Below are 11,363 nucleotides of genomic sequence, written 5' to 3' on the forward strand. Positions count from 1 at the left end.
TAATGATGGAATAAAATTGTGAATCCTCTCCAATACCTAAATTGTGACTATTCCCCCAAAGATTTCTCTTACCACTTACCAAACTCAACAAGCCTTTTACATTTGATCTCCTTATTTTTACCATAAGGGCGTTTCCTGTTTGTAGTGGGCTGTGGTTTCTATCTCTTGAAAGCAACTTAGAATCTGGAAGAAGTCGCTGCAGAGGCACAGCCGGCAGCGAGAGTCTGGGCGAGAAATGCATTCTGCATAAATGTAGTTACTCGAGTCGTCTTTGGACAACTTCCGGGACCAGAGCTGGAAACTGTCCTCTTTACCATATCTATATTTTTATGACTGTACATATTTACGTACATTACACATATGGCCAGAGCGAGAGAGAGATGACGTGAGGCTCTCTTTGAGAATACGAGGTAATAAGGAAATGAAACAGGTGTCAAAAAGGAGCTGCACAGTCGCGGAGAGAGCGGAGCTCACCGGAGCCCTCCGCGGGCGGCGACCTGCGGGGGCGACTCGCGCCCCCCTTGGGGGCCTGGCTCTGCTGCTGTTTTCTCACCTGAAGCCGGAGTACACGTTCTTTAGAAACAGTCGTATTTCTTCCTGTAGAGCTGGTCAGGTTGATTTTTCTAAACCAGAGGATATTTCATTTTTATTATTTTCTATGCCTTTTTGTTACTGTCGCTTTTGTTGAGGCTGAGGGTCGCGATTCTGTCTGGGGAAGCGGAGCGTTCTCGGCGGTGGGGACCAGAAGCCGTGGAAACCCAGGGCAGAGCAGCCTGCCGGCCCGCTGCTCCCACAGAGAGCAGTCCGGGGACCCAGGCGACACTGCGTGCCTGGGGGCTACCCGCCCGCGCGCCCCACATCGCCCGATCCCAGATCGCGGCTCCAGGCTCCGCGGGGCTCGCCGGTCCCCGGGCCGCGCTGCTCCGCCGGGGCGGCGCCCACCATGCCCGGCTGCCCGCGGCTCGCGCTGCTCTGCGTGCTGCTCCCGCTCCTGGCTGCTGCTGCACCCCGGAGCCCCGCGGAGCCCCCCACGCAGTCCCTGGTGCCCGGCCGCCGGTACCCTCGCGACCCCGCCAGGGGCGCGGATTTCGATCGCGTGTACAGCGGGGTGGTGAACCTCAGCACCGAGAGCATCTACTCCTTCAACTACACCAGCCAGCCCGGCCAGGTAAGACTTGCTCCCTCCCCGCCCTCCGCGCCCAGAACTTGCCAGATTGCTGCGCCCTGGCGCAGCTTGGGCTCCCCTGAGATCTGCCCTCTGGAGAGGGAAATCCGTGTTCCTGTTCTGCGAAGCAGTCACTGCCCTGCCCAAGCTCCGGCCTCCAGCCTCGGGGACGGCTGGGCTTTCTCTCCCTACCCGGCCTGGCCGCTGGCATTTCTGGGCTTTCCAGAGGTGCTCAATCCCCACACTTTCCACAGCTCCCGGTTCCGCTGGGCCTTTCTCTAGGAAAAGTCCAGATTTCTAGGTTTGCCAGAGGGCGGGATGGAACCGAACCTCTGCTCTTTAGTGTCCTACAGGAAAGGGATCTCACTACATTGGTACAATGTGAGCCTATCTCATAGAGCAAGGACGGGAAAACCACTTAGAATCTAAAATGGAAATCAATCGTGTGAGAGTGGACGGAAGCTACAGAACCTCTGTGTATTCGATAGTCATTTCCTGCTTTTCTATACCTTTGTCACATGCATATGCAGCGGAGACGCTGGAAGACCGGCCAGGGACACTGAGTCTGCAGCCCTCTGCTGATGTGTGGAGGTTTTAATGTTAAATAAGGGTGAATAACGGTATGAACGGTCTAGGCCTATTTCTGGTAAGAGTTAAGGCTGAAAAAAAAAAAAAAAAAAAAAAAGGATTGTTCCAGTAACTGTGACTTTGACATACACACTCTGATTATATAACGTAAGGAAATGCACATAGTTTGCTTTTAACCTGGGAAGAGGGGTTCACCAATGGACCAACCTCTGCATCTTCTTCCCATATAAATGTGCCAGTTCCCTACTGTCTTGGGAAACTCCAGAAACAGATGTTTAGGGAATTTGTGTGGGATTTGGCAAATTAAAAACACCCAAAATAAAGCAAGCTACATCTTATGTTTCTCTCTTGAATTGTCAAAAACCTTTCTTCAAATTGAGAAAGGGGCTTGTGTTGAGCCAGAAGGACCAATGTGCCCATCATAGATTTCTTCCAGCTCTGTGTACTGAATTGCCCTTCCCCAGCCAGGCACCAAGTCCTCTGACCCCATCACCATGGCAGCACAGCCCTCCTCCCTCCCTCCCTATCCTTCTGTAACCTTCAGGCTATGTGTCCTGGAGGGAACAGAGAGGCTGTGTACAAATCCTCTCCACTGTAGACACGTGGGAAGGGGCATTCTTAACTTGCTAAACCCCACATAAAAGACACCTTCCTACCTAGTGTAGGGTTCTCATAAACTGGGCACATCAGGTGTGAACCTACCTCTGACTCCCTGGAAACACGCATCCCTGAAAACTTCACAATCTCTGGGCTGTGGTATCAGTTTCACCCTAAATCACTGGCAAGGAAACTCAGATTGTATGTGCAGAGTAAATCTTGGCATTGGGCTTTGATATTTCTTGCAGTTCTATTTAGGAACACACTGTTGAGGTGTTTTTTTCCCCTTTCCCCCTTAGTTTTGTGCTAGTTGCTGACAATAGCACAAATCTCTGTTGACAGTTGAGGTTACCTATTTGACTTTCCTAGCAAACCCTAAGTAATAGGGGCCAACCTGTGTTTATCTCTACCCTCAAACCTACTGCTGTGGGTGGCACAGAATAAGTTTATACATTTTTTTCAAAAATAAATAAGTGAATAAGAGATTAAACAATCTTTAGGCTAGAGCTAAATAAAGTAAAAAAATGTCTATTGTGTTAAATTTAATAGTTTGGAAGATATGAAACCACTTCAGATAACAAAAATTTAAAAAATTGTTATACCATTTCTCTTTTGCTACCTCTGTGCAAAATGGCTTTATTTTCTGAAGTAATGGTGATAAGTGGTTTTTAAAATACCTTTCCACAATACAACCAAAAATTGGCAACCACAAGCAATCTTTTTTTCATTAAAATGTTACCAAGAAAGGCCAACGAGAAATACTAAATTGAAAACCATGAGACCAGTATAACAAGGACTTCAATTATATAATATTGGTATGCATCAAGATAAACCAGATGTCAAAACTTAAAAGTTCCTGAGACACTTTGAATACTTATTTATTTATTTATTTTAATTTTTTTTTTTTTTTTTTTTTTTTTTTTTTTGCAGAACCAGGGATTGAACTCAGACCCTTGTGCTTGCCAGGGAAGCGCTTATTCCCCTGAGCCATCTCCCCAGCCCCTCTTTGAATATTTAAATAAGAGAACGAAACCTTCAACCCACTGACTACTCTCATCTCTCCAGCCATATTTCTATTGCTTGCTCAAGAGAGGCCATTTTCTTGATCTGTCTCTCCGAGGCCTTACCCTCAGCTTCTACTAGTGGCCTCCTCTGTCTGGCTTCATTTTGTCCCAGGTTAAGGACCAGCTAAACCACTTCTGAGAACATGAACACCTGGGGTATAGCAGAATTTTACTGAAGGCCTGCAATAAACACAAGAGAAAAGTACAGAAAGAGCATTACTAATAGATTAAATCAGAAATCTAGGCAACACTGTCTTAGCCATGATTCTCTGTCAGAGAGCATGTCAAGGTAGTGACTCTCATTCTTGTGATCTTTTTGGCCATCCCTGCACTCTGGCCTCTACCCTCTAAATTTTTGTTATTCTCCCTTGTTGAATAATTTTTGCCTCCATTCCCAACTCCAAACTCAAAGAGGGGCTCTGCTAGATAAAGATCTATGGTGTCTGGAGCACAGGCTCATGTATGATTGCCTTTCCACTAAATTTTCACCAGCCAAGCCTCCCTCCACTGTAGTCAGTAGTCACCTCCATCTTTAGTCAACAAAGAGTTTGGTTCAGAAGAAAAGTCTTAATTTTGAACTTTTATCTTTTTTTCCCTTTCTCTTCAGTCTGATATTGTTTGCCATTGTTTTTCCTTTGCTTGAGGAATGATCTATCCTTCCTTCTATACAGCCTTTGCTGAAGAGAAGAAGGAATTATGAGAGCCCTTGTTCCTAATCTTTCCTATCATCTACCGCCTCTCGTACAACTGCCATCCCAGAGAATGATTTCAATAAGCATGTGTCATGCTGAATTAGATGAACTAGGCACCAGGAAAAGTCTCCAGTGCCTTGCAGGCATAGAGAAATATAGATATGAAGTTGCCATTTAAAAAAAGGAGAGCCTAGTTTTAAAAAGATAATAATAATTAAAGATTAAGGTTAGGCAAGATCAGGTTAATTTGCTTTCTCTGGAGAAGTTTCTAGAAACTCCTTTTAAGGGGAGTAAGGTTACACTGCAAACAGGATGTTCTATAACCACAAGGCTCAGCCAAAAGGGAAATCACCTGGTTGGGAAAGTCACCAATGATGTTTGACCAGAACAGGGGACAGTGATACATTACTGGGCAGAAAATGTCTGTATAGAGACAGATGGCAACAGCAATCAGATGCTTCTGTCAGAGCTAGAAGGTGTTTAAGAATCCCTTAAGTTAAGATCTAACCAATCTGTAACAGGTTATCTTCTCAGAGGCTTGCAGTGACAGCATTGAATGTAATACATTTTGAACCATTTCTCTGGCAATACCTTCTTTACCTTCTTAAGTGGAGGCATTTATCTCTCAGTGACATATATTATACTTTTTCTCTATCCAAGGAACAATCGTTGTCTATTTTAGTATCAACCAGTATTTATACATCTAGAATGAGTTGTATTGGTCTCTTGAATACAGACATAAAAAGCCTGTCCAGCTCCCACAAATGACGAAATACATGACGACACTGTCATGGTAACTTCTAGCTATGTACATACAGCTCTCTGTATCTGTTGGTGTCAAATCTATGGATTCAATGTACCCCAAATTGAAAATACTCAAGAAAAAAATCTTTGTCTGTAATAAATATGTACATACTTTTTCTTCACATTGTTTCCAGACAATATAGTATAACAGCTATTTAAATAGTATCTTTATTGTACTAGGTATTATAAGTAATCTAGTAATTTTAGTAACACAGGGAGGATCCTCATAGATTATAGGCAAATACAATGCCACTTCATACAAGGGATTTGAGTGTTCAGTAAGAGTTCTAAAGTAAATTTTTTCACAGCACTGAGGGACAACTGTACTGTACATTATTAGTTACATGAAACAGTTAAAATTTGGCTGTGGTAGCCTCATTTCTTCTACCTGGCACAGGGAAAGCTTGCTGTTCTTATGCTGCAGCCAAGAAGTCACCTTTGCTGTCCTCCCACATCCTTTTATTGAACAGAGCTATTGCTTGTTGGAGAGAGGAATCATCTCATTACCACATTATCTGGATGATTGGTCCCGCAACAACAAAATACCATTGGTGGGTCCAGTTTATAGGGAAGGCCTGTTTCCCAACTTGTACGCGGCCAATTTCTTGCTGTGCCCCCAAAAGGCAAAGAGTGCAAAGAGAAGCAAAATCTTCCAGGGCCCCTTTTGTAAAAGCATGCAACCAGCTTCTGTTTCTTTGGAGGAGCCCCAGTCTTCACCTTGACCTTGGATGTTGTCTCCTGGCTTCCAGCACAGACTCTTCAGCCTCCAGAAAATTTCAAGGCAGGATATGGGACTTCTGGGAAGATGAAAGACTGGTGAAGAGAAGAGAAATAGCACCTCTGAGATTTGGCGTCCAAACACTGGAATACAGCAACAGGAGGAAGAAAAGGAGGAAAGTGGATCCCTGGGATCCAGCAAGGATCTGAAGCAAGAATTGAAGCCCACAAAAAAAGTGAAGAGAGAGCCCTCAATGCATAAGAAGGAGGTAGCAAGCAGGACTTTTTACCTGAGCCCCAACTCACTGCATGGGAGGGGCAGCTCAAACCTGCAAAAATATAGTGACTGCTGGCACCCTGAGAGGCCTCCACAGAGAAATGCACCAGAGCAATGGAGTAGTGGATGCAGCAGACTGCAGTGATTGTTGAATCACTTGGGTTCAGATGCCCCCAGGAAAGCATAGTAGGCCAGTAGACATCTTGGAGAGGGGCCAGCTGAGTTTGTAAGTCAGAGCAGTTGTGGGATGGCTCCATCTAGAAGCTCCCAGAGTCAGGGTAAGGCAGAACCAAGTTTAATCTGACAGGAGATCAAGGAGCCAAATTCAAGCTCTCAAGAAGCACATTAAAGTTGCATGCTGAGGAAATCAGGTTCAATCCTCACATTTAGAACACAGCCTGAACTTCAGTAGAACTGAAGGTGAAGGCTTGCTGGGATTATACCTAACCCCACCATAAATCTACCACCAGTTTGCTGGGATTAATCAACATGAATCGGGGCTTTGGCCTCCCCTTTTATCTACCGGTGACAGCAGAGACATGCTCCCAAGTGAATATTTTTTTTCTTTAATTCTTTTTTTGTTTTCTTTCTTTCTTTCTTTCTTTCTTTCTTTCTTTCTTGCTTGCTTGCTTGCTTGCTTGCTTGCTTTCTCTCTCTTTTTTTTTTGTTTTTGTTTTGCTTTCTTGATTGCTTGCTCTTGTTTTTATAAGAGTGTATGTTTTCTAGTTTTTTTTTTTATTGTCATTCTGTTGCGTTGCTTTCATTTCTTCCTTATCTCTTTCCTTCTTGTCATCACATTTCCCAAAGTTTGTGTCACCTTATTTTGTCTTCTAGTCCTGCTTCTAATCTCCTCCTGTTATGATATTTCCCAATTTTCCCCCAAACCCCTTTAAGTGTCCTCCCCTGAGGATAAATTCACCATATTGATGGCATAAATGTTGCATACAATTTTCTGGATTGTTTTAGATTTGTTATAACCACAAATGTGGTTCATGTGGCTAAAGGAGGTAAATTAAAAGTTACTACAGTTTCTAGGCTTTGTTTCATAATATTCTCATTGCTGATTGTGCCACTTTAACTAATTAGACATAATTTTCTAATGAATTGTACTTCCTGGTATTTCAAGGCTGAGATTATCTAAAACTCATAAAAATAATATAGGCCAGTGCCTAAGAACCAGGGGCTTGGACAAATAGGCAACAACTTCTCATCCCCAGTAGATTAAAAGAGATGCAAAACCCAAAAGCTAGCTACACCCACAAGACATCTCTGGAAAGTAGTCATTTCCTAAGGATTCTAAATGTTAGCAATAAAGCTGCCTGCCATAAGCAACTTACAAGAATCAACCCAGGAATTAAATGAAAAAGAAATAGAAAATGAGAAGACACAGAAGCAAGATGCAACCTCAGACTTCCAGCTCACCAAAGGCAAACCCAGGAGGCATTGAGGTAGAACAAGTGGAGAGCCACACACCTGGATTCTCTGAAATAGTAACAGTGGAGGTAACAAAGCAGATGAATGACACACTAGAAAAAAATCAGATCAAGTAATTTCCCAGGCAACTATACAGAGGCAACTACAGAGATGGTGACCATAATAGGAAACATAGTTAGTGATTCTAGAGAAGATGCAGATGAAAACATAGGAGAAATAGAAGAATTTAGGGAAATGATGGAAACCATGAACATCCAGCATAGGGAAGAAACATAATTCATGAAACAGATTCAAACAGATGTCCAGGATACTAAAAATTCCATTGAAAGCATATACAACAGAATGAAAAACTATGAGGACAGAATATCATATATAGAAGAGAAGATTGCAGTTAGTGATCATGAAAATAAAGATTTGTTAAGAATAGTAAGAGTCCACAAAAAAATAAATCTTACAGCTGTGAGATGATGCAAAGAAGAATAGCATAAGATTGATTAGAGTTAATGAAAAAGCAGGAGAGAGCACAAAGGACATTTAAAAAGAAAAAACTGTTCCTAGAAGTAATGGCAGAAAATTTCCCAAGCAAGGAAAAAGAATTTGACATATAGGAAAGTGAGGCATAAAAAACTCCAGTTAGCCATTACCAAGAATATTAATACTAAGGCATGTAAGAGTCAAGATTCTAGAACTTCAAAATGATAACAGAATATTGAAGCTGTTAGTCAAAGGAAACCAATCATCTATAAGGAAAGCCCATCAGAACCATGGCAGACTTCTCAACAAAAACCTTCAAGTCAAGGAGAGCTTGGAACGAAGTATTTAACTCTCTAAAGGAAAACAACCTCTAACAGAGATTGATATACCCTGAAAAACTATCTTTTAAAATTGATGGAGAAATAGGATATTTTGATAGCAAACAGTAGCTAAAGAAATTAATTTAAAAAAAGAAAGATATTTTGGTCCGGGGAGATACCTCAGTAGAATAAATGCCTGCTTGGCAAGCACAGGGTCCTGAGTTCAATCCCTGGTAGCACACACACACACACACACACACACACACACACACAAAAATCATGACCACCCAACCAGTGCTCCATTATTTCCTGAAAGACATTATAGAAAGGCATAACAAAAGGGGATACAGGTGAAAGTCCATTTTGTATCTGTGTATTCAAAGTGGTTAGGATAGATGTATAGTTGCATCCTCTTAATGAATAGAAGGATTTGTTCTAATGGTGTTTGTAGATAGGATATCAAGTCCACATCTTGTACAGCAATTAACCACTAGGAAGAATGTATGCAATGTGTTAATTATTGAAACTGTCCTACCAATTTGGTTTGAAACTGTCTCACTGTTATTTGGTTCTCAATAAAATTATGGAAAAAAATTCAGGAGAAAAAAGGCATAAAAAGGACTACAATTCCATCAACCCCAAAAGAATTAATGTACCAAGCAAGGCAAGTAATTAAACATCAGTAGGGGAATGAACCAACAACATGAAATAACATGGCAAGTAAAAGTCATTACCTATCAGTTATAACCTCCCATGTAATTGGTCTCAATTCACAAATTAAAAGAAACAGAATGGACCAAGAAATGAGATCCAACAGTGTGCTGCATGCAAGAAACACATTTAACTCAAAAAAAGAAATTTATAGACTGCCACATTGTTTCTCCAATGTAAGACGCTGAAACTATAAATAAGAACCAAAATGTATGATAGATATTAGGAAGAAATATCTTCCCATGGGAAGAAAATGTCCAAAATGGAAGAGAAACAAGGGAAGAGGAAAGGAGGAAGAAAGGAAAAGACAAGAGAAAAAAGAGACTAGGAGATAAAAATGGAAACAAAGCTTTTGTGAAGAAGGAAGGGAAAGGATTTGAAGGGAGGGAGGGGATGGCAGAAAACAAGCAGCAAGATATATCATATGCCGGTGCAAATGCCCTGTGAGAAAAGTGATCATTCTATGTATCTAAGATGCACCAATTAAAAAGGAGTGCTTTTTCCCCATTCTGCTCCAAGATCTAACCCAGGAGGACATACTGTGTTTGATCATCCTGAATTTTTTGTCTCCTTTATCCAGAACATTTCTTTGTGCTTTCTTTTTCTTTCAGGACTTCACATAGTATTTCTTCATAATTAGATTTGGAGCATCCATTTTTCCCAGCAGCCTCACAGGATTAATGTTGTATTAAGGATTAATGTTGATTAATGTTGCCCTTAAGGCATCATGTCAGAGTCAAATGATATAGTGAGTTTTCCTGTTAGTAGTGTGATTAAAGTTGGTTACTTGGTGCAGATGACTTTTCCCATGCTCCTCCACTGTTAAATTACTATTTTCCTTTGATTAATAAAAGATAATGTGTGGAGCAATACCTTGAGACCATGTAAATGTCCTGCGTGTTGTCAAGCTTGGAGCACATCTATTGATTATTTTAGCATCCATTTATTATTCTACCCTGAATCAGATGTTACTATAATAGCTTCCTAGAAATGATTACCTAATACATTGTTCCTCCTAACATTTCTCATATCTACTATAAGAGCTCTTTTTCTCTCATTTATTTATTTTATTTGTATCGTTATGGACTCATAGATTCTTATTTGATTCCTCTATTCATTGCTTTTAGTCATATTTTTAAAATCTTTTTATAAAAACTTTGTATTATAGATATAATAAGAATTTTCCCCTTAAAATCAGTCCAGCTTCATGTTTACAGTGAGTATATTAAGAATCTCTTTCTCTCAGCCAATAATTCTTCTCTCTCCTTCCCATCAGTAGCAAAATAATATTTTAATATCTGTTAAGCAGTCATACACAGATGTTCAAAATACAGCATTATCAGTTATCATCCAAATCATCATTGAGTTGTATCAACCAGATCATCAGTTAGAGCCCAAATGTGTCTACTCCTGGACCAAGTATAATAATAATCTTCAGTTTTGAATCTGCAGTTAAAGGAACAAGTGCTTTTTTCCATGAAAAACTAAAAGACAGACTGGAACAGCTAAGGCCAGGATTTCTCTCAACATCTGATTTCAGGTTCACAATTTTATTGATTCAGGTTATGAAGTAAAGAACTCCAAGAAAAAAAATACATATGAATATATATATATATGAATATATATATAATATATATATATGAATATATATATTAGTACAAGGTCTACAGGGCCTCACTACGTAGACTGGACTCTGCAGAGATCCTCCTGTTTTCAGTTCCCAAGTGCTGGGATTACAGGTATGTGCCACCATGCCCAATCTCAATGGCCATCGCAAAGCACCCTGGGGGCAGGGCTGAAATGGCACACTGGGGATTGAACCCTGGCTGCTGCACTTTGCCTAAGCAGGCGCTTTATTCCACTGAGCTATCTAGCTGGCCCTCCCAGAATATTTCATAGTATAGATTTTCATTAGTGGTTTCTAAAACTTATTTGTGGGTGATAGAGTATGAGAGAGTAACACTCTGTTTTCATGTACTTTCTAAATATTTAACAACAAAGATATTTTACTTTTACCTAAGCAAAGGCAACAAATAACTAAGAAACAGGGCATTATTAGAGAATAACATGGGATGAATACTAGAAAATATGTGTTTTTATCCCTTTCTGTTTAACTGTGGACCTGCAGAAAATCCGGTTCCCTGAGCTCTATTTTTATCACTGATGAGAAGATTGCATTTTTTATCTTCATTCAAGCATTAAGATTCAGGGTTCTGATATTTTTTTAGTATGTGTTAGATTAAATTTTTTTCTAAACTACAGACAGGATAAACTTCTTGCCAAAAAAAAAAATAATAATAATCTGTCTGTCTTATAAAATCAAGCAGATGAAAACATTATTTTTTAAATGATTTCTTTTTTATTGGAAAAGCTTCCATAGAACTCCTCTATGCTTAGAAGTGGTGTGGGTTTGTTACGCTTTATTTTTCACTTCGGCCTGGTACGTGTGCACATGTGCTGAACTTTCATTCCAATTCTCCCTTTTTTTCATGCTCTTATTCTTGCTGACTGCCATGTCAA

At 40.6% G+C, this 11,363-nt stretch overlaps 1 protein-coding gene across 2 annotated transcripts in view; it reads left to right on the plus strand.

Moving 5' to 3' along the window:
* Window positions 1-934: 934 nt before the first annotated feature.
* The window catches only part of Sidt1 (SID1 transmembrane family member 1), a 103,224-nt gene continuing 92,795 nt past the window's right edge, over window positions 935-11,363 (plus strand). Inside the window, exon 1 of one of the 2 annotated variants that reach the window (XM_004633305.2) lies at window positions 935-1,168. In XM_004633305.2, the coding sequence (XP_004633362.1) occupies window positions 944-1,168 (225 nt within the window). In that variant the 5' untranslated portion in view covers window positions 935-943. The remainder of the gene's footprint in view (window positions 1,169-11,363) is intronic. The other variant, XM_023717570.1, reaches the window with a different exon arrangement.

This window comes from Octodon degus, unplaced genomic scaffold (genome assembly GCF_000260255.1).
Source record: "Octodon degus isolate 3935 unplaced genomic scaffold, OctDeg1.0 scaffold00053, whole genome shotgun sequence".
Classification (NCBI taxonomy): domain Eukaryota; kingdom Metazoa; phylum Chordata; class Mammalia; order Rodentia; family Octodontidae; genus Octodon; species Octodon degus.